This window comes from Jaculus jaculus, chromosome 6 (assembly GCF_020740685.1).
Source record: "Jaculus jaculus isolate mJacJac1 chromosome 6, mJacJac1.mat.Y.cur, whole genome shotgun sequence".
Lineage (NCBI taxonomy): Eukaryota > Metazoa > Chordata > Mammalia > Rodentia > Dipodidae > Jaculus > Jaculus jaculus.
In genome coordinates this window covers 80,165,525-80,189,688 of record NC_059107.1, presented here as the reverse complement: position 1 = coordinate 80,189,688, position 24,164 = coordinate 80,165,525, and the positions used below count along the sequence as shown (strand labels likewise).

General features: G+C 37.7%; 1 protein-coding gene across 12 annotated transcripts in view; it reads left to right on the top strand.

Annotated features, from left to right (window-relative positions):
• Kif21a (kinesin family member 21A) overlaps positions 1-24,164 on the top strand; it is a 166,437-nt gene that overhangs the window by 47,577 nt on the left and 94,696 nt on the right. For all 12 annotated transcript variants that reach the window (XM_004662178.3, XM_045151552.1, XM_045151555.1 and 9 more), the window contains exons 2-7: positions 14,808-15,030; positions 15,142-15,324; positions 17,197-17,346; positions 18,009-18,143; positions 18,655-18,822; positions 21,912-22,027. In XM_004662178.3, coding sequence (XP_004662235.2) covers positions 14,808-15,030; positions 15,142-15,324; positions 17,197-17,346; positions 18,009-18,143; positions 18,655-18,822; positions 21,912-22,027 — 975 coding nt within the window. The remainder of the gene's footprint in view (positions 1-14,807; positions 15,031-15,141; positions 15,325-17,196; positions 17,347-18,008; positions 18,144-18,654; positions 18,823-21,911; positions 22,028-24,164) is intronic.

Sequence of the window (24,164 nt, the reverse complement as noted above, 5' to 3'; positions counted from 1 at the left end):
AGTGACTGTTTAAGATCTTGAGCTACTGGGGTTTTGTTCAGGAAGTCTTTTTCCATTCCTATATCATGGAAAGTACTTCCTCAATTTTCTTCCAGTAGTGGTCGAGTTTCTGGCCTTATATATAGATCTTTGATCCATTTGGACTTGAGTATAGTGCATGGCAAAATGTGTAGATCAAGTTTCAGTTTCCTGCATATGGTTATCCAGTTTGTCCAGTACCATTTGTTGAAGATGCTTTCTTTTTTCCAGCCTATATTGTTAGGACCTTTGTCGAATATCAAGTAGCTATAATTGCTTGACCCAAAGTCCAGGTCCTCAAGTCTATTCCATTGGTCTGTTATACTCCTGATTTTATGTCATTACCATGCTGTTTTTATTAATATGACTGTTTAATATAGCTTTAGCTCAGGTATGGTGATGCCTCCATAGGTATTTCTTTTGCTGAGGATATGTTTGGATATGCGAGGCCTTCTGCCTTTCCATATGAAATTTGAGATCATTTTTTCTATCTCGTGAAGAACACTGTAGTGATTTTAATTGGAATTGCATTAAATCTATATATTGTCTTTGTTAGGATTGTCATCTTCACAATGTTAATTCTGCCTATCCAGGAGGATGGGAGGTCTTTCTATTTTCTCAAGTCCTTCTCAATTTCTTTTTTGAGTGTTTTTATGTTTTCATTGTATAGATCTTTCATTTTCTTGGTTAATGTTATTCCAAGGTATTTTATTATTTTTTTTTTGTTGCTATTGAAAGTGGGACCATGTCCCTTATTTCTTTCTCTGTATCTTTGCCATTTGCATATAGAAAGGCTACTGATTTTTGTGCATTGATTTTGTGTCCTGCTACTTTGCTGCAGGAGTTAATCACCTTCAGGAGTTTTGGGATGGAGTCTCTTAGGTCTCTTACATATACAATCTTGTTATCAGCAAATAGAGCTAACTTAATTTCTTCCTTTCCAAATTGCATCCCTTTTATTTCCTTCTCCTGTGTTATTGCTTCAGCTAGGACTTCCAGTACTATCTTGAAGAGCAGAGGTGAGAGTGGACAACCCTGTCTTGTTCTGGATCTCAATGGGAATTCCTCCAGTCTCTCTCCATTAGGTATTATTTGGGCTGCAGGAGCTCTGTATATTGCCTTTATTATGTCAAGATAGGAACCAACCATGCCAAGTTCATCAGGGAAGTAGGCTAGTAGTTTTCTTTTCTTGTGTCATCTCTGCTTGGTTTTGGGATTAGGGTAATACTCGCTTCATAAAAGGAGTTGGGTAGCTTTCCCTGTTCTCCAATTGTGTGGCACAGTTTGAGGAAGATTGGTTTGAGTTCTTCCATGAAGGCTTGATAGAATTCAGCTGAAAAGCCATCTGGTTCCAGACTCTTCTTTTTGGGGAGGTTTTTTTAATTACTTTTTCAATCTCCATGAGTGGGATAGGTTCATTGTCGAGATGAATCTGCTCTGAATTCAGCTTTGATAGATGGTATGTGTCCAGGAATTTATCCATATCCTCCACATTATCCAGTTTTGTGGAGTAGAGGTTTTTGAAATAAGTCCTGATGATTCTCCCAATTTCACTTATGTCTGTTGTGATCTCTCCTTTTTCATTTTGATGTTTGTTAATTTGAAGCTTCTCTCTTTTTTTTTTGCTTGATCAAATTGGCCAGGGGTTTTTCAATCTTGTTTATTTTTTCAAAGAACTAGCTCTTTGTTTTGTCAATTGTCTTAATTGTTTCCTTGGTTTCCAATTCATTGATTTCTGTTCTGATTTTAATCATTTCTTTCCTTCTGGAGCTCTTTGGGTTGGATTTTTCTTGCTTTTCCAGTGCCTTTAGGTGGATGGTTAGGTTATTGATTTGGGATCTCTCTGTCTTTTTTATGAAGGCATTGAGTGCTATGAATTTTTTCCTGAGGACTGCCTTCATTGTGTTCCGTAAGCTCTGCTATGATGTGTTCTCATTGTCATTCAATTCTAGAAATTTTGCAATTTCATTTTTTATTTCATCTACTATCCATTTATTGTTTCAAAGTGTGCTGATAAGTTTTCAGGTGCTGTTGGTGTTCTTGGTAGGACTTTTGTTGTTGATTTCTAGCAATATAGCATTGTGATCTGATATCATGCAGGGAATTATGTCAGTCTTCCTAAATATGTGGAGGCTGTCTTTGTGACCCAGTATATGGTTTCTTTTAGAGAATGTTCCTTGGGCTGCAAAGAAGAATGTGTAGTCTGTGGTTTGGGGATGTAAAGTTCTGTAGATGTCTGTTAGGTCTAAGTGATCTATGGTTTTGTTGAGCTCTCTTACTTCCCTGTTGAGTTTCTGTTTGGATGATCTGTCTATTACTGATAATGGTATATTGAAGTCCCCAGCTAAGATGGTGTTGGTGGTTATTTCTGCTTTATTTTCAGGTAGGTTTTGTTTTATGAACTGTGGTGCCCTTGTGTTTGGTGCCTACAGATTTATGATTGTAATATCCTCTTGATGGATCGTTGCCTTGATAAGTAGGAAGTGGCTTTCTTTGTCTTTTTTGATTATTTTTGGTTTGAAGTCTATTTTATCTGATAATAATATAGCTATGCCTGCTTGTTTCTTATTTCTGTTTGCTTGGAATATTGTTTTACATCCTTTCTCCCTGAGGAGGTGTCTGTCTTTAGTGGTGAGGTGGGTTTCTTGAAGACCAGAGATTGAGGGGTCTGATTTTTTGATCCATCCTGTTAGCTTGTGTCTATTGATGAGTGAATTAGGTCCATTAATATTTAGGGAAATGACTGTGAGATTTGATCCCTGCCATATTGTGATGGTATATGTGGTTTGGCATTTTCATGGACTTTGAGTTTTTTTGTGTCTACTCTGGGTTTGGTTATTGTGATCTGCTTCTTATAGGCATTTGAGGTTGATTATTTGTTTTTTTTCTCTTTGGAGAATTTCCTGAAATACTCTATAGGTTTGGTTTTGTGTTCATATAATTGTAAAGGTGCGTTTTGTCATGGAAAGTTTTTCTTTCACCATCTTTTATGGGGGATGCTTTTGCTGGGTAGAGTAGTTTGGGTTGGAAGCCATAGGTTCTTAGACTTTGCACTGTTTCATTCCAGGCCCTTCTACCTTTCAGGGTTTCTATTGAGAAGTCTGGAGTAATTCTGATGGGGTTACCTCTGAAAGTGGTGTGCTGTTTTTCCCTAGTTGCTTTTAGGATTTTATCTTTGGTGTCAATGTTTAGAGTCTTAATGACAATATGTCTTGGAGAGCTTCTCTTTTGTTCTCGTCTGCTTGGCATTCTGTTGGCTTCTCGTATCTTGATGGGCCTTTCTTTAAGAGACTGGGGAGGTTTTCTTCAATTATTTTGTTAAATAAGTTCTCCATGTCTTTGGTCTGAACTTCTTTTCCTTCTGGTATTCCAATAATCCTGATATTAGGACGTTTACGTGTATCCCACAATCCCTCATGTTCTGTTCCCAGAACTTTTGAACTTACTGAAAATTTTGAACTCTCGAACTGTTTCCTCCATCTTGTCTTTCAGATCAGAGTTTCTATCCTCCACATGGCTCACTCTATTCTTGTGAGCTTCTAGAGAGTTTTGGACTTGTTCAATTAGGTTTGCATTCTCTACTAATTTTCTATGTATAATTTCTATCCCTCTGTGAAGCTCCCTTTTCACATAATTTTCAGATTTTCTTCATGATTCTTGGAATACATCCTTGCATTTCTTAATGTGTTTATTAGCATGGCCAACTGATTTTTTAGGTCTTCTTTTTTTTCACTGTCCCTCAAATCTCTTAACTGTCTTTGAACTCCTTCCATTTTCTTATCTATTAGGTCTAGTTTAGTGCTGTCAGCATCCACACTATTGTTGGTCCTTTGTTGCTTTCTGCAAGTTCTGCCAGTAGCTTGATCAAGGTTGCACTGCTCATAGCTTCTTTTGGTGTTGTGATCCTAATGACTCTCCTGTGTTTTGATTAGAGATGTTTATTGTAGGACTGGGTGATCTAACTGGATTTTCTTGCATTTGATTTTTCATGTTATTTCTTTTGCAATGTGGTCCGCACATCACATTGTATGGGCACATTGGTAGGTGGATCAGCCTGGGCTCAAGCACAATGGGCATCTGAGGCAGCCTGAAGCAGTTGTCAAGCAGCCTGGGCTTTGGCTCTCACTTGACAAAGCTGCCTGATTTACTGCCTGGCTGGGGTGCCAAAGTTGCTTGATCTCTCAGGTGGTAATGCACTAAAGCTGCCTGCGTTCGAGCTAGGAGGGACACTGAGGCACCAACCACTAAAGCAGCCCAAACTCTGGCTGGGAACACTGGGACCCGGAAGCAGTCTGCGCTCCCCTGCCACAGGACAGTGGCAGCCGGCTGGCGAGGCAGACAGGTAGGGGATGGCACCTGAGCTGGCGCCAAGCAACAGACACAGTCTGAGCTTGTGTGGCAGTTGCTATGGGCCTGAATTCGCTGAATGTGTGTCGGCTGGAGCAGTAAGTATGCAAGTGGGCGGAGCATTCTAAGCTTCCACATGCAGGGATAGATCAGCATGGGGCAGTGCTGTGGATTCAGTGGCTACTTGGGGGGAGGGGTGGGCTGCCCGCCTGCCAGGAAATCAGCAATTCCCTGTTTGACCCCCTCTGTGTCCTCCCACTGGCAATCTACTGGAGATTGCTCTCCCCTAAAAGACCCATTGGTCCCTTAATGTCTTGCCTTTCTTTCCTCGGGATCTGCAGCGCAGCTAGGTGGTCGCTATCTTCAGCTGGGCCCCTTTTGAGGTATGATGGGGTGGCTCTCTCCTTAGGATCTACATCTATCTGAAAAAGAGAAGCAGGTTCTCCAAGGGAGATTACGTTAGCACTAGACAAATGAGATAACCCTAATTTTTTTATGGAGAGTGTAATAGTTGTAGGTCCTCTTGTAGCCCACAATTGGTGGCAGCTTGATAATGGAGAGTGGACTTATGTTTGGATATGGTTCTGACTTGTTTTCCAGCTCCAGCTATGGGTCCCGTACCACTGAGGGGATCAGTTAGCTGAATCAAGAGAAGTTGGTTCCCCACCATGGCTGTGTGCCACTATTGCACTGTGTGAGCATCACAACAGGTTATTTGCTGTTAAGTAGGTTAGACCTGTATAGATATTGGTCATTTTCCCCCAGTCGCCCATGTAGCACCTTCTGGCTCTAGATGCGCTGACTGTCTGGGGACTGACTCTCTTCCAGCTTCCAGCCATGCCATTCCATTGTACGTGTCGACCACCTAAGGTGTCTTCAGCAGTAGGGTCTTACTACTAACCTTTGTACTCTCACAGAAATCTGTCTTTCTTTTAGGAAACCTTGAGGTCTCTCTGATCAAAAGGTCCTTGTGGATGATAGCCACATGCTGGTAGTGGGAGTTACAGGTCAGTGCCCACTAAGAAAAGGAAGAAAAAGATAACTAATTTAAAAGAGTTAGAGAGAGGAGAGGAGATAGAGAGACTGTAGAAGATTAAGAAGATTAAGATTAAGATCATTATACCCTCTCCAGTGTCTGGTGGCTCAGGTGTTCCCTCTAAGGGCCTGGTGAAGGTTCAGCCATTTGGTCTCCCTTTTAAGATGTAGAATTTTATGGTACCATTGCCATTTGCGTCTAGATTTGTGTTTCCCACCCCTCCATTGCCCTCCCGTCCCTACCCACCCATCCTGTTGTCTAGTCCATGAGATGCTTGCTGGGTATATAAGGCATCTTGGGTAGATTCAGGTTAGGTTCTGTAGATGAGTGAGACTATGTGACGATTTTTTTTTTTTCTTTCTGTGATTGGGTAAGTTCATGGAGAATGATCTGTTCCAGGTTCAACGATTTTTCCTTAAATTTCATTGTGTAATTTTTTCTTACTGCTGTATAGAATTCCATTGTGTAGATATACCACATCTTAGTTATCCATTCTTCTAGTGATGGGCATCTGGGAAAAAAAGTTATTTTAAGACAAAGTTTCATGTAGCCCAGCCTGACCTTGAACTCATTACCATGTAATTGTGTGTACTGTGTGGCCTGGGACTCTTGATCCTCCTCCTCCTACCTCCCAAGTGCTGAGATTATAGGTGAGAGCCACGTGGTCAAATGAGTTCCTTATGCAGTGTCTTATCTCTTAGGAAGCAAGATCACAAATGGTTCCTGTAGTTCCTGTTTGTTTTGATATTTTTACTTATTATTTATTTGTAATGGGAGGATCATAAGTATGAACAGCTGTGGCAGAGCCTTTTGCAAACAAACTCCTGCATGTGCTATGTTTTGCTCTGGGTTAATGTGGGTACTGGAGAACCAAACTTGAGCCTGTAAGTTTTGCAAGCTTTCACTGCTGTTCCATCTCCCCTGTCCTAGTTCTGTTTTTATTTATGTATTGTGTGTATGTATATGTTTGGGTGTATGTGCCACAGCATGCATGTGCAGGTCAGAGGAAAGTTTGAGGTATGTGTACACTTTTTTGAGACAAGATCTCTTTCTGCTGTAGACAAACATTAGACTAGATGGTTCATGAGCTTGTGGAGGGGGGATTGGTTCCACTTACCATTGTCATAGGCATGCTGGGATCATATATGCACTACTTTGCATCCAGCTTCTTTATATGCTGGGGAATGAAACCAAAGCTAGCAAGCTTTGCAAGCAAGTGCCTTTAATTGCTGAGCTATTTCCCTGGATCAGAGTAGAGGACTTCTTTTGCGTGTGCATAATATGTGCGGTGTATGTGGTATATGCCCAAATGTACGCACACAAGAGAAGACTAGAGGAGAGTGTAGATTTTCCTCCCTGCATCACTCATTCAAGTTTTTCTATGTTTTTATGGTCTCTGCTCCCCATAGGGCCAAGGTTACTGATGTTAGGAATTAAACTCAGGTGGTCTGAGGACCCTCACTCCTTCTTGCTTAAGCAGGAAATGCTCTTAATCACTGACCTATCTCTCGTTTTCAGAACTTTTCTAGAATAGAAGGTTAAGTAGGAAAATGCTGCTTTCATGTAGTGTCTACTTACTGCAGTGGGCTAAGAAACATTAAAAAAAGGACCAGATGGGCTGGAGAGATGGCTTAGCGGTTAAGCGCTTGCCTGTGAAGCCTAAGGACCCCGGTTCGAGGCTCGGTTCCCCAGGTCCCACGTTAGCCAGATGCACAAGGGGTCGCATGCGTCTGGAGTTCGTTTGCAGAGGCTGGAAGCCCTGGCGCGCCCATTCTCTCTCTCTCTCCCTCTATCTGTCTTTCTCTCTGTGTCTGTCGCTCTCAAATAAATAAATTTAAAAAAAAATTAAAAAAAAAAAAGGACCAGAACCCCAATGGCTCAGTGTGGTGACAAAATGATAGCTGTCCTAATTCTTAGACAATGAAAGGGAGGCAATAAATAGGTTATAATTAACATTAAGAAATCAAAACGAATAGCAGTCAGCAGCAGTTAGTAATAATGAGCATGTAGCACATTAACTGATAAAAAAAGGCAAAGAATAGTAGAAATGATCAGTTTCTCTTGGTGGTATATCAGAAGAACAAGGTGTTAATGAAGTGCCAAAAGGGCTGGTTATAGATAAGTGTGAGTAAAAGAGACACAGAGGTGGTAATCAAATCAGACTGTCCAGTGAACTAGAACTACCACAGTCTTGTGGGGATGAGATCAGAATAACTCAAGCAAACAATAGAAGAGACAGTTTACAAAGGCATGTAGGTAATGGAAAAGTTTGTCATATCTGTGAAACCATAGATCAAGGACAAATGTGATTTCTCACCTGGCAAGAAGTTAGCAGTGGCCAGCTGCATAAGGAAGACATCTTGAGTGTTGTTCCTTTACTTACAAGCCACTTAGCAAAAGGAAGGCTTATCCCTTGTGGTATTTTTAATAAAGTAGAGAACAGAAGGACTGAAGAGAAGGTGTTAGAGAAAGCTGAAAAGTACTGTAAGAACAACATGGTTTTAAAACTCAAGCTTGACTGTCTGCATCCTTGGGCTTGTAAAGATGTTAGTACTGTTCTTCTAACTTTGAAAGAAATGTGTAGCTGCACATAGAATTGGAAGCTACAAATTATAATTGCATGGGCCTATATATTCTTAAACCACCATTCTTTCAGTAACTATAAATCATTTGATTAGTCATCTGTCAGTTTTTTAGTCTAGTATTTAATTTAGATAATTAAGTATAAGGACTAACTGCACCATAATAATTTAATCTCCCCTTTTTTTTTCCAAGCAAATTTGTTACTCAAGGACTTAGTTCTGTCCTCCTTAGAATGTGTTGTCTAACTGGTAATATGGAGAGAAAGAAAATGACATTAATAGTATGAAAATTTGTATTTTGGGAGCTAAGGGTGTAGTGCAGTGGTACAGCGAGCTGGTTAGCATTCAGGAGGTCAGCATTCAGCACCCTTCCTCCATGAACACAAATTTCCATTTTGATCTTTGCTGTTCCTATGTTGATATGAATAGAAGACAAAATGGGAAAAGCAAAACAAAACAAAACTAACTTTTGAAAAGGTGACTTTTCTTTGCAGATGGAAAGAAAACATTATTTTGTTTATATTATACATGATTAAAGTTCTGTACATATTCAGGTAATGATCAGTGTTCTATTCTTTTCAGGGTAGTATCAAATTTAAATATCTTAAAGACTCAGGACATGAAAAAGGTGTTTTTAAAAAATAAAATAGTAGGGCTGGAGAGAGGGCTCAGCAGCTAAGGCACTTGCCTGCAAGGCCTAAGGATTCAGGTTTTTTTCCTCACTACCTATGTAAAGCCAGATGCACAAAGTAGCACATGCATCAGAAGTTCATTTGGAGTGGAGTGCCCATTCTCTGTCTCTGCCTATCTCTCTCTCAAATGAATAAAATTAAGAAAATAAACAATAGTTTGAAACATAAAATAAATCAATGTAAAGGAAGTACCAATTGACTTCAGGTTATATATTTACCTCTGAGAGAACTAGTTTAGAAAATTTGCAAGTGGTGCTGTAGTAATGCCAGCATTGCATTGCTATGTAGGCTCTCATTGCTGCACATTATGTCATCGGTTCAAAATGCTGTGGTATGGTTTCAGCAGTACTATGTTATAGGTGTTTTATTAATAAATTACTTGAGGTGGCTTGCCAGAAGCCATGCTGGTTCATGTTAAGATTTGTGAGGGGTCTCAGATTTTGCTGTGTACAAAGCAGCAAGCAAGTCAGTTGCTAGTATATGAATAATGGTTGAAGACACAAGACTCCTGAGTTGGAGCCCAAGGACGTTTATTACTCAAAGCACCAAAAGCATTGTGATCTTCATGTTGGTTTGAGTTGCTCTTCATTCCCTTCCAGTCTGCCAGGAACAGTGCAGATGTGCCTTACACAGCTTCTGTGCCTGGAGAAACACTCCCAAGAAAGCTTGTGGACTCACTGCTTTTATAGTAAGCAAAACAAACCAGCTCTTTGTTAGGTGGAAGAAGTTGCCTTTTCTTTAAATGTTGCATACTATGAGCAGGACCCCAGAAATGATTTTTGAAATAGCAGTTAGGGTCTTGCATTCTTGGAGTGCCAGGCAAAGCTATGTAGAAATTCTCAGGCTTTGAAGTGCACTGTCTCTTAATGACATGTGACATGATTAAACTGTAGACTCAGGTCTGCTGAATTTCCTTTCTGGAATTCTAGTTATAAAGGTGACAAGGATAAGCCTTTCCACTCAGATTTTAATTCTAGGATATCTTGAAAGTGGTCCTATTGGTTTATTCACTGTGTTCAGTCACAAAAAGCGTTTAGCCATTATAAAGGCAAGTAATGGGAAACAAAGCCCAGTTTTGACAAACTTACTGGATTCTGTCTCAAAATCTCCTAGAATTTTAAGTAGCTACTGCCACTACAAGGAGCCATGATGGTGTTTTTGAAATAAAGCTGCTTGTCACAGTGACCATCAGAACATATGCTATAATGCTCTGGAGTATAAAATAGGAATCGTGAAGAAATAAGGCAAAAGTGGTGGGTGTAGTGGCTATAGGAAAAAAAAAAAAACTAAATGTAGCATATTGGCACCTTTAAAAGGTTAGCATAGCAAACCTTTGTTTTATTTTTATTGATTAATTAAATTAGAATTTGAACTTTCAAAGGACATTAGAATTTTAAATCCAGGCTTCTCTTTTTATTAGAAATGAGATATAGCATCATTAAATATTCCTGGAGAACAAATTCTGTTGAGCATGTACAGCCATGTACATCATTACAGTCATTCCCTCTTATTTTGTTTACAGGAATCAGTTAGGAAACATTTGTAGAATTACTTCATATTATATATAAGTTATATTTTCTTTCTCTACAGATGTGCTAGTAGAGAAAGACACTAATTGAATTTGATAATACTATATTAAAGTCATAAATTCTTGGGAAGACTAAGTCATTAATGTAGCTTGGGAAAAGGGAATATTTTATAAAGTTATTGACATTTCAGTGGGTATTTGAAAGATTACAGACAGGGGCTGCTAGCCAGGAAGTGGAGTGGAGGGGAATCCATACTTCAAGCTGAGGGAAACAAAGCATGTTATATGGGGAATGAAAGTGCATAAGTTGACTAGAAATGACAAAAAGGTTAGATGCTGCTCAGGGTGACTTGACTTGAGAGAAAGACAGGAAGCATACAAGTTAGGAAATGCATAGCTACTGTGGTGAATGTGGACATTCTTTCTGGGAAAGACTGATGGTTTTAGATAGATGGGGGAATGTGGCATAAGGGAAAATAGTGATTCAGAAAAAAAATAGCATAATAAAGGATATCAGAAAAGATAGTCAAAGTAGAGATTTGAGAAGTAGACGTTGGTAAGGGGGATCAAATAGGATGAGAACTGAAAAAGACCTGCATTTGGACAGAAGAAAGCCATTGATGTGTTTTATCAGAGCCATTCCAGTTAACTATGGGAAGTGGAAGCTCAACTGCTAAAGATATGAGCTAATGAGGACAACACTTGTTTATATTTCTTCACTGTAAAATTAACAGCTTGTATCATATTCTGTTTTAACCCTTCAACCTTACAACTAGCTATAATAAATACCATTTTCATAACTTTATAACTATTATAATTATCTATATGTAATTTAATTAGACATTTTAGTTATCTATAATTATTTAGATGTATAGATATAATAATTATAGATAAGTAATCTATAATTATTCATATTTTATAAGTAGTTTTGCAATATAATATTGCCGTGTAATATCAGAACATCTTATCCTAAATATGACATTTATTTATACATATTTTTCTTTAAAAGGTTGCTTACAAATGAAGTTATATGGTTACATATTTTTAGAGACTACAAGGTTTTTATTATTTCTAAGTGTTAATTGTAGCCAAAATATTCACATTGATGACTTTTTATTGTTGGTATGGTAGAAGTATTTTTAATGACCTCACATTTTACTTAAACATTTTGAGAAAGAAGGTATTTGAAAACATTTTCCCCTTCTCTTTCTCATAAGAATTGGTATTGAATTTTTTTTTTCCTATGTAATCTCAAGTATTAGTTTTGGAATTGAAGTTTATAGTTGAGTAAATGTCAAAATACATTTCTGAGGAATGGATTGGCTCAGAATGAACTTAAACAGAATTTTTAATTTGAGTGTTTGAATTTGGGAGTTGGAAATTCTAATTTTTGAAGGAGAAATTGAAAGAGAACTTTATCTATAACTTGTGATATAGTTAGTCAGCATCTACTTATCTGCATTTTGGAAGATTGTCCCCTTCCAGGTGGGGCTTCTCAAGTCTGGCTAGGAAATTCCCTTTGTCTACATATAGCAAAGAAAGGGTACAGCATAGCTTGTTGACATCTGAAAGCATTCTTTCTGTCTGCCCATGCAAGAGAATGGAACTGCATATTATCTGCATTTCAGACAAATCCTCCTCACAATTAGCAAGACTAATCAGATGAGCAAAGGTTAAGAGGCCAAATTAAAGAAAGTGACAGTGGCATTCTAAAATTGGTCTGCAGATCTGCAGTTCAAATGGCACTTGTTTTCTTTGTGTTTAAATGAAATTGAAAGTATTTCAATAATTGAATAAATTAACATATGATTATAATCATTTACTTGAAATTAATAAACTGAGTTCATGCCATTGTCTAGCATTGTTTCCATTTACAAGGTTGAACTTACTTTTATTGTTCACTACATTGGATTTGTTAAGTTCTCAGAAAGTGGTGGAGAGCAGGTAATGAGAGAGAACAGGAAGCTTAGGTGCAACATTGTATTGTAATACAGAGGATCTGGGAGCTTGCAAACTAACTGACAAATGACCAGATATTGAACATAAAATGTTCATACTGTAAAGGAGCACAAAATTGAGAGGGTGGAGAAGCACATCTAGAGGAAGGGAACAATGTATTTGAAGGCAGAGAAGTGAGTAAACATAGCTTGTTAGTGGAACAGATTAGAAGCATTTCCACTCCCACCATTTGCAGTCAATCCTGTGTTGCAAAGAGAAAGCATGGCAAGAAGAGGGCTGCTCTGGTGGAGCGTGGCAACCTGATCAACTGGATTCCCCATGGGTGTCACTAATAGGACATTGCGCGAAACAGATTTCTGGGGGCAAGGTTGGACATATGAATATAGGAGAACAGATTTTTGCAATTCTAAGGAGAGATAGTGGTAGCCTTACTTAGGGTGGTGTGGGGGAAAATGCACAAACTTGGTGCATGGAGAGCTGTTTTAGGAATAGTGAGTAGCTCCTGAGGCAGAGTGAATAGGTGGAATAGGGAAGAGGGAGGGATGACACTCAGTTGGGGTGGTGTCTGACTGTCCTATTTCTGTTTCAACAATAATCAAGATAGTCATTCTACCAAACAGGACTGGGTTTTTGTTATGATTTCCTCCCTGTAACTGGGTGAAATGTGGTAGGAAGAAAGGGACTAGAAAAGAAGAGGATATTATAAAACTTGGAAAGAGAAAGGTGCTATTATCATAGGCTTTAAAGAAAGTATTTATTTTTTTGATTAGTTTTTCGGGGGTTAGCACACAGGGCATACTTACACTTTTTCTCATTTGTTCCCTTTCCCACTCCCTTCCCCACTACCTTCTACCATGCCTCCTTCCCCTCCAACTGGTTTCCTATCTTCTTTGAGTTGGTTTCTTCCTTCCTTTTTTTCTTCCTTCCCCTTTTCTTCCTCATTTTTTTTTTGTGTGCATGTAGTATTTTTATGTGTAGTGAAGTGTGTATGTGTGTTACATGTGCATACCCTGTGTACATGAGTGCTAACGCCATAGTGGGACATTGGGTGTCTTCTATATCTTCCTTCTTCATTTCCCTGACACATAGTCTCTCACTGAACTTGGAGTTCACTGTTTTATTTCTTATTTATTTTATTTTCATTAGACTGGCTAACCAGGGAGCCCCACTGATCCTTCTTTTTCTGCCCCCTCTCTGAGCTAGTTCCCCAACCCCCTACCTTCTGCTTTACTATTACATGTATTGTATTACCAGCTCTGTTTCCTACATCCCTTAAGATCTCTTTCTCCTTTTTCCTGGTCTTTCTACTTTACTGAACTATAAGCACATATATAATTACTATGCACACACACATATGTATGGTTTTAAATCTAGGTCTATGTGCTGTTTTAATGGTCAATGAACATAGCTTCTTGTAACGAACTCTTTTGTTTGTGTACTATTTCTTTGTCCTATCTTATGGTATGTTATCCCACAATTTAACATGGTTGTATTTGAAAGGAATTGTGAAATTATAGTTTCCTTCCACAGGTGAGGACATCAGTGCTCTGAGAGAAGGACTTATATAGTGACAGAAGTAGTACCCAAGCCCTATGATGAGTGCTCTATCTCCTTTTCTCAGTGCCTAGCCAGCTCCATGGGGATGGGTATCACAAATACAAGTAGTAGGAATGACTAAAGCTGCTGGATATACCTACCATGTGACCGTTAGGATAGTGAGTTTACAAAAATGGTCCCTTTGACTTAAATAGCTGTTGATTGATCAACAAGCAAGGCCCGTACATAATATACTGGAATTTTCATTACTTAGAAATGGTAGCCTTATATGGTAGGTTTACATGGGGACTAGTGTTAACTGTAAAAAATGGTACTGGCAAAAGTATCCAGGAGAGGAAAGCTGGGATATTGTTAGGTTCCACAGATTTAAGAGGTGGTCAAGGATATAGTTTTTGTAGTTATGGAGAGTAAAGAAGGGAGCTTGTTAAGAAGAGATTGGAAAGGTGAACTATGTGAGTTATGCATAGGAAGAGTAGTGGAGAGATCACAATAGTAGACTGGGTAGAGGAAAACACAGAACAAAACTAAAATCAAACAGAGCAATATAAAGTAACAAACAAATCAGTCTTAGAATATGTAAGAGTGGAGATCCAAAAAGGAGGTACTAAGAGAGGAAAACTATAAAAAAATGACAGAAGTTAGCTCTAACAAGGAAATGATTAAAAAGGCTAAGTATATTAGATGTGCATCAAATCTAAACATTCTGCATTTTCCTCCCTGTGAACCTGCTCTGACATGAGAGGTGTGACTAAACCTCTAGAGCCAACATACATATTGGCCCCATGGAGATCAGACCAATTACTTTGTGGAGTGACCTATTCTGAGTTGTGAAAGTGATCACTTCCAAGTTCAAGTATTTTACTTTATGATGATCTCTGTTCTCTTGTTCATGATGGTTGGGCATTGTTAAGTAATTCATTGGGATGGTTAGGCAAATTCATATACTGAGTTTAATTCAGTGTAGTTGAATTTATTTAAACATTCAACTATAGTAGTGAAAAGGCTTGGCCAAGAATTTATATCGTATTTCTTGAGTAGTTTTTGACCCATTAGTTTACAGTATTCTATTTCTGATTGTTTTTTCACAGGATAAGGCCACAGCTTGCCAAAGAAAAGATTGAAGGATGCCATATTTGTACATCAGTCACACCAGGAGAGCCTCAGGTCTTCCTTGGAAAAGATAAAGCTTTTACTTTTGATTATGTGTTTGATATTGACTCCCAGCAAGCGCAGATCTACACCCAGTGTATTGAAAAACTAATTGAAGGTTGTTTTGAAGGATACAATGCTACAGTCTTTGCTTATGGACAAGTAAGTACCATATTGTTTTTGTGGGAATTATATTTCATTTGTTCTTTCATTTTTATGTCTTGAGGATATGCTGAGTCTGAATCTTCACTATGTTTTTGTTCTTTTGTTCAGACTGGAGCTGGAAAAACATACACAATGGGAACAGGATTTGATGTTAACATCATTGAGGAAGAACAGGGTATTATTTCTCGGGCTGTTAAGCATCTTTTCAAGAGTATTGAAGAAAAAAAAAACACAGCAATTAAAAATGGCCTTCCTCCTCCAGATTTTAAAGTCAATGCCCAATTCTTGGAGGTAATAACTAATTATTATTAATATCCTTTAAATTCCATCAGTCTGACCAGGTCCTTATTTTTTTAAAAATTTTTTCGTTTATTTTTATTTATTTATTTGAGAGCAACAGAGAGAAAGAAGCATACCACACACATGCGCAACAGAGAGAGAGAGAGGGAAAGAAAAAGAGGATGGGCATGCTAGGGCCTTCAACCACAGCAAATGAATTCCAGATGCATGAGCCCCCTTGTGGTTCCTGGGGAGTCAAGCCTTGAACCGGGGTCTTTAGGCTTCACAGGCAAGTGCTTAACTGCTAAGCCACCTCTTCAGCCCTGACCAGGTCCTTATTATCTTAAGCTGTTGGTCTCTAATACAGTGTCTTATGTATAGTATTTGATAACTGTTGTTTGAATGGATTAGCACTAGTGTTAGTAGGTAATAAGTATACCTTAACTCATATGCAGTACTGTTGGCTTTGAGTAAAGGTACACTTACCATTGTTTTTATTTTCAGAATTTTTCTTTATCAGTGATAAAAAGCTTACAAAGTCCTGGGAACTCAGCAATTCATTCTAAAGAAAGTAGAAGAATGGAAAAATAGAATGTGTCACTCTAATCTAGCTGAGGGCTGGTGTCATTGCAAAGCACACGAGACACTTTTGACGCAGTGTCGAAGGTTAAAAGCATCCTAGTCAGATGACTGAGGTCTGGCAAAAAGACAGTAGGACTTGAGTAATACTGTAGTTAGATGGGCAATGGCATTTTATTCCAAATTAAGTATTTATTTTTAAGCATATTATGAAGGGTGTTTTGGGCTGGAGATATGGCTTAGTGGTTGGTTAAGGCATTTATTTGCCTGCAAAGCCAAAGAACCTCAGTTGGATTCCCTAGGACCCACATAAGGCAGATGCACAAGGGGCACATGTGTCTGGAGTTCATTTGCAGTGGCTGGAGGCCCTGATGCACCCATTCTCTCTCTCCACCCCCCCCCCATTAAATAAAAACAAATTAAAAAGTCTAAAATGTAGGACAACAATATGATCCTGCTACACACCCAGTAGAATCAAAGCCAGATTTTCATAATGGACAAGTTGTGGAATTATTCTAACATCCATCAGTGAATAAATAAATGCATGAAGAAAATGTGACAAAGATGTGTTCATGTATGCACAGCACACATACATACACACTGACATATTAGTCAGCTATAGAATGGAATTGTGCCATCTGGAGGAAATTGGATGGAATTGGAGGTCATTGTATTAAGTAAAATTAGCCAGACTTGGGAAAACAAATGTCACATTTGCTTTCAAATAGGAACCAAGATTTAAAAAAAAAAGAAAGAAAGAAAAAGAAGATATGGAAAGAGAAGTGGGGAGGAGGGTGAGGGAAACAAGGAGATAGGAGAGGCTAGAAGGACAATGAATATGATTAAAGTACATTGTGTACATATCTGAAATGTCACAAGGAAGCCTATTTTTGTGTGCAAATAATATATGTTAGTACAAAGCAGAAAGTAAATGAATGAAAAGGTGCTCAAAAGAATTGTGGGACAAAAAAGAAATGTCTTTTTTTTGTCTTGAGTTATAAAACTCCTTAACCTCTGATCTTAGGATTTATCTGCATTTGGTATATATTTGCCCAAGTCTGTTTATGTGTTTTGTATGCCTTAGTCATGTCAAGTTTTTTACTATACTTATTTTTGTAAGTGTCTAACATTCACTTGTATTTATAATTGCCTTATTCACATTCATGCATAATTTTGAAGAAATAGGTGTTGTCTTAAAGAATGTTAAAAATATGGATAAAATACAATAGACAATATATGAAGTCTCTTATAATTCTCACGAAACAATTTCTACAAAATTAACTATATAACATTTCTTTTTGATAGCTTTATAATGAAGAGGTCCTTGACTTATTTGATACCACTCGGGATATTGATGCAAAAAATAAAAAATCAAATATAAGAATTCATGAAGATTCAACTGGAGGAATTTATACTGTGGGAGTCACAACACGCACTGTGAATACAGAACTAGAGGTAGCATCTATGTTGTTATATGGCATAAATGGCTTTATTTTAGCCATCTTTATTGATAATATACTTAAGATCAGTAAATAAAATATATATCCTTAACTGTAGCACAGTTACAATATGGTCCTCTTTCCTCATCCTTTGTCACTGTTACACACTTGTCAGGCTGATGACAAAAGTAGCATATTTATCATACCATCAAAATAGTGCAAGGCAGTGTCTGTATTATATTCTTTCATAGGCAAAGAGATTAAATAATGCACAAGGATGAGACCACAGTTCATTTGTACTTTTGGCTTGTGACATGCATATGATAATATCTTGGCTTATGTAGGAAAAGTGATATAAAATATGAAACAAGTTTAAAGAGAAGATAAATTAGTCCAGTTAATTCCACTTACTGTTCAGTTTGTATCAAAGCATTCTACTGTAACAGTTTTTAAATGAAAGCTGCACATATCAGCAAGTGGAAAACAATGGAACTCGGTGTTTTCTCTTAACTAAACACAATACTGTGCTAAGTTCAGCTCAAACAGTGTCTGTAACCAAAATAATTCTGTGAGAAATGCTCTTTTGATATGCTCAGTATGGTGAGTTTTTCCACTAGCTCAAGCATTAGGTGTTTTGTGTAAATATTGCTGCAGTAAAGCCTTCCTCTCCCTTTGCAGATGATGCAGTGTCTAAAGTTGGGGGCTTTGTCTCGCACCACTGCCAGTACCCAGATGAATGTGCAGAGCTCTCGCTCACATGCTATTTTTACCATCCATGTGTGTCAAACCAGAGTGTGTCCTCAAACAGATTCTGTGAGTTATTGGCCCTTACTTCTTAAATGTTCAGTCTTTATCTCTTAAAATTTCATGTATCCCAAGGAGGGTATGTTTGACCCAAATCCAGTTTCATTCTTCCTTGTCCAGATTTCATTTAAATTGAAGCTGGTCAATTTCATAAGATTTTAGGGAGAACAGTATCTGTCCAACACATCTGTAGAGCACGATGTGACACATGGCGCTCAGTCATGGTGGAGAACCTGTGCCTATGGAGGACTCTGCAGTCATTTCCCTGTATCACCACAAGCAGAGCCTCAGTTCGTAACAGTTCCATTCTGGCCTTCCACCTTCTTTATGACATTAAATCTTTAATTTCCAGTAAACATTGCTGCATTTATGGTTATATTACTATATGCTGTATTACTATATACTATATTATATTTATGGTTATATTACTATATGATTGTTTCTTTGGCTGTGGCTGAGGGTAGAGGATATTTGGTCCCACTATAATGGAGTGTTTTTCACTTGTTTTCTTTAATTGCAGGAAAATGTGACAGATAATAAGATGATGTCTGATTCATCCCAAATGAGTGAATATGAAACCCTGACTGCAAAGTTCCATTTTGTTGATCTGGCAGGATCAGAAAGATTGAAAAGAACTGGAGCTACTGGAGAGAGGGCAAAAGAAGGCATTTCTATCAACTGTGGACTTGTAAGACTAAAACTTTATGCTACAGATGCCACTTTTTCTGCTGTCATTTTCTGATTATGTTAGTTTACTTTTTGTCTTTGAGACTGGGTTTCAGTATTTAGACAAGGCTAGTCTCCAACTCAGTGATCCTTCTACCTCAACCACTGCTGTACTGAAATTACAGGCACCTGTCATCATGCCTGGAATTCCTTTTTCCATTGCAGTTCATACCATAATGGAAATCTTTCATGTCTGGGACTGAGATGTGGTAGTTATAGTGAACTCAGTAGTTCGCTGACTCTCTACACTCACACAGGGTCTCGTATTATGTGCTCTGTCCTTCCCCACTCCACCTTGCATGTTTTTGTTCTGTGTATAAATTAGTCTGCATTAAATTTCATAGAATGCCTAAAAGTTTATGCATATAAAATAATTACTTGAGAACTTCTTTCCACATTTAAAAATATACATTCAAAATAAACATTGAGTATTAAATATTTCAGGGGATAAGACTTAAAATAGCTTTTGTTAATATCCATAACTTATTTTATTGACTCTGATATGTATAATCAAAAATTTCTCTTATTTTTTGAAAAGGGGGGATTCTCATGTAGCTCAAGCTAGCCTCAAGCTCAATGTGTGGCTAAGGGTAGCCTTGAACTTATCCTCCTGCCTCCACCTCCTGAGTGATAGGTTTATAGGCATGTACTACCATGCCAGTTTTATATGATGTTAGGAATTGATCCCAGGTCCTCATGGATGGTAGCCACTCTACCATTGAGCTACATTCCTAGCACCTTAAAGGCTCTTTAGTAATTTTTTATAGACTATATTAGGAGTTAATTATAAATTTAAAAAGTTATTTGTTTGAGTGTATGTGTGTGTGCATGTGCATGCATGTGCACACACATGAGTTTGTATAGAGGTCAGAGGGAAGGTTTTGAGCCAATCTTACCTATCCACCTCATTTGAGGCAGGGTTTCTTGCTCTGGATTCTCAGCTTTTTTCTGTGCTAGGCTTTCTTTTATTTTGTGCTATGCTTGCCGCCACAAACATTTGTCTCTTCCTCCCATTGCACTGTTAAGAGTACTGGGATTACAGAAGCCTGCCACAGCTCCTGGTTTTTTACCTGGGCCCTGGGTATTCACTCATTTGGGATGAATCAGACATCATTTTATTATCTGTCACATTTTCCTACTCAAATACTTTAATTTAAACAAAAAGTGCTTTTTGTGGTGAGCCATCCCTCCACCCCTAGAAATCAAACCATTGTATCTAGGGTTATTTTGATTGGTAAGCATCTTGAAGTTGATTTAAAATAAGGTTTCTGCTATGTTCAAGAAAGTGTTGTAAAGCAAACTTTTACATACTAAAGCTTTCCTTATTGTGTTCATTATGAAATTGGACATTTATTCCTATAAGAGGTAACAGTATCACTAAATTCCTAATGCTGAAAATATCAGGTTATGTGCTTCCTTCTTAGCTTTCCCCCTGTCTTAAAGCTGGGGAGGGGGCTCTTTCCTCACCATTGTCCAGTTACAATGGTGACTCTTCCATGGGGAATTATCCACTGACCTTCCAATACCAACACCCACTTTGATGCTCCCTCTGTGTGTTTCAGTGTCCTGTCCTGCATCCTGGACTTTGAATATTGTGTTGGATTCCTTAGGGGTGCTGTCAGGAATAGATAAAATCCATTGCTCTGCTTTCCTATATAAATAAAGTTTTAGTGTGTCAGTGCTTACAGCTGTAACCTTTCTGGAAAAGGAAGATTGTAATACAGCCACTTGAGCCGGGCATGGTGGCACATACCTTTAATCCCAGCACTCAGGAGGCAGAGGTGGGAGGATCGCCATGAGTTTGAGGCCACCCTAAGTCTACATATTGGATTCCAGGTCAGCCTGAGCTAGAGTGAGACCTTACCTTAAGGAAAAAAAATAAAAGAGGAAGGAGAAGGAGAAGAATACAGCTACTTCATGCATAATGGTTTGACTTTCACAATGACATGATTATGGATGTTGTATTACTGGAAGCTTGGAAGCTTACACGAGCAGAGTTTGGGATAATGTTTATTGTGTAGGTGCTAGTTCATTAACAATAGGAAAGATAGTGTAGATGGAAGAGGGAGGGATGATGGAGTGCTGTTTTGGCTTAGCTTTTTTTTTTTTGTTTTTGTTTTTCGAGGTAGGGTCTCACTCTGGCTCAGGCTGACCTGGAATTCACTATGTAGTCTCAGGGTGGCCTTGAACTCACTGTGACCCTCCTACCTTTGCCTTCCGAGTGCTGGGATTAAAGACGTGTGCCACCACGCCCGGCTTGGCTTAGCTTTTTAAAAACTGGATGCTGAACACACATTGTTTTGTTGTATTTCTAAGATTAGATTTACTTATATAGAATGTTATGGTCAGAAAAATGACACTACTATTTTTATTGTGGCTAAAGGAGATTTTAGTCACATAAAGGATCTGTATTGTTGAAAGAAACTTTCATAGAAGTATAACCTAACTAATCATTTTATTTTTTCAGTGAGTAGATGAGAATTTACAACATGAATTAATCTTTCGGGGAAAAGAACCTGAATAGTTAGATTTGTCAATCTTTTAGCATTTCAAATATCTGAACAGAAGTTTAAGTACTTTTGAGTCATAAGAACTGTATGAATAGCATATACAACTAAATTAAAAATATTTTATTTATCTATTATTTATTCATAAGAGAGAGAAAGAAAGGGGCAGATAGAAAAAGAATAGGCATGCCAGGGCCTCTAGCCACTAAATGAACTCCAGATGTATGTACTACCTTGTGCATCTGGCTTACATGTACTGGGGAATTGAACCTGAGTCCTTAGGCTTCACAGGGAAGTGCCTTAACTACTAAACCACCACTCTAGCTGTTATATAACTAAATTTTGAGTAGTACTAGCTACTAATAAATAATATAGAAAACTTTGAATCTTACATGTATTTAAAAATATAAATGTAAAATAAAACCAAGCAGATGTTCTTAATTTTTTCATGTCTTAATTTATTTTCTCTAGGCTTTCTTTATTGAAAGAGTTAAAATTAATAAATTGATATGATTTTCCTCTTTTCTTTCTCTCTACTTCTTAGTTGGCCCTTGGGAATGTAATAAGTGCATTGGGTGACAAGAGCAAGAGAGCCACACATGTCCCCTATAGAGATTCTAAGCTGACAAGACTCCTACAAGATTCCCTTGGGGGTAATAGGTATGTGTAAATGAGTTATGAATACTTACATTTTTTCTTTTAAATTACTTTTATATCTACTTACAAGATGATTTGTAAGAACTACCTTTATTATAAATGAAAATTATAGGATAAGGAGATAATAATTGTATTAGGTACTTAAAATCAGAGTTACTTTATATCTAACTATTTTAAGTAGTCCATGTAATATTGTTTTTAGTGGGTGTTATTGTTTCCAGTTTTTAGATAAGAAAATTGATAAAGAAATAAATGTTGTCTTCTAAGTAATTATAAAGTGGTTTAAATATTATTCAGACCTTTATACAAAGTCAAACTATGACAAAGAAGGAGGTTGAGGGAAGGACAAAATGTCATAACTCTTAAATAGAAAGGGGCTAAGACTAAGGAGATGAAAGAGGGAGGAGGTAAAATTCTACATGCTCACTAAAACCTGAAATCAAAGAAAAATACAAAGTGTGAATAAAAATAATTATATTTTTATACAATGTATATGTCATTGATGTGTTCTACTGTACATCTGTAGGATAGAAAGCATACCACTGTATTAGCAATAATCATTTCTAGGTAAATGATACATACTCTTTTGAAGTAGGGTATTGCTCTAGCCCGGGCTGACCTGGAATTCACTATGTAATCTCCGGGTAGCCTTGAACTCAAGGGGATCCTCCTACCTCTGCCTCCCTAGTGCTGGGATTAAAAGCATGCGCCACCACTCCGGGCTGGTAAATGTTATTTATTTATTTATTTTTTTTAGAGAGAATAATCATTATTATATACAAAAACTTTAAAATTAGCTTTAATGTTTGAATATTAAATAAAATCATTCTTGAGTCATGTATCTTTAGAATTTTGCTTAATATATGTTGCTTTATAGTAGATTGTAGTCAGCTCCTTTTATTCCTGGCTTTCATAGTTCTTATAAAAAACTCAGTGCTTTTCAGTGCTTCTGAAAATATTTATGAAGGGCAATACTCCCTCCCCAAGTTGTGGTAGGTTAATATTATACATGACTAATCTCAGTTTGCCCTGTTTTTGACCCATAGTGTGAATTTGAAAACACCTGGACTTGTCTGTACTTTATTCAGTGAGATAAGTTCATTGATAACAGGAAGGTCAAATGCTATAAAGTTTTCTAAAATGTTCACTGTCAATATCTATGCTTATTTTTAAAAAATTTTTTTTGTTATTTTTATTTATTTGAGAGCGACAAACAAAGAGGGAGAGAGAGAGAAGGGGGGCGGGGGAGGATGGGCGCACCAGGGCCTCCAGCCACTGCAAATGAACTCCAGATGCATGCGCCCCTTGTGCATCTGGCTAACGTGGGTCCTGGGGAATCGAGCCTTGAACCAGGGTCCTGAGGCTTCACAGGCAAGCACTTAACTGCTAAGCCATCTCTCCAGCCCAATATCTATGCTTATTGTAGACCATTAGTAAGTAACTTGCAGAATGGTACTAGAGTAGAGCCTACAATTCAAGTTGTCCATGATCTTTAATCAACATTTATAAATCCTCAGTCTTAGTTGATGATTACTGGTTGAGTGATTGTACCCTGGAATACTGAGGTCTTTGTTCAAAAAGTCTTCCCATGTGCCCACATTGTGGAATGTTCTCCCCAGTTTTCCTCTAGTCATTTGCTTTCATAGTTTTTCAGATCCTATATTGAGGTCTTTGCTCCATTTGGAGTTGAGTTTTAAGCCGAATGAGAAAGGAAGATCCCAATAACTTTTTCTGCATGTAGTTATTTAGTTTCTTCAAAATCATTTGTTGGAAATGCTGGGTTTTTTTCTTTTTTTTCTCCAGTGTGTGTTTTTAGCCTCTTTGTCAAAGATCAGGTAGCTGTATTTGATCTTCTCTTCTATTCCATTGACCTATTTGACTATTTTTGTGACAGTACCATGCTGTTTTTATGCATTTTTTAAATTTAAATTTATTTTTAAAACTTATTTTAGAGAGAGAGAGAGGGTAAGCACCTTAACTGCTAAGTCATTCCTTCAGCCTTTTTGTTGTTTTCATTACTATGTTTGTTGTATATCTTGAAATAAGGTATGGTGATATCACCAGCAGCATTATTGTTCTTTTTTCTGAGGACATTTTTGGTTATCTGATGTCCTTTGTGCTTCAATATGAAGTTTAATTT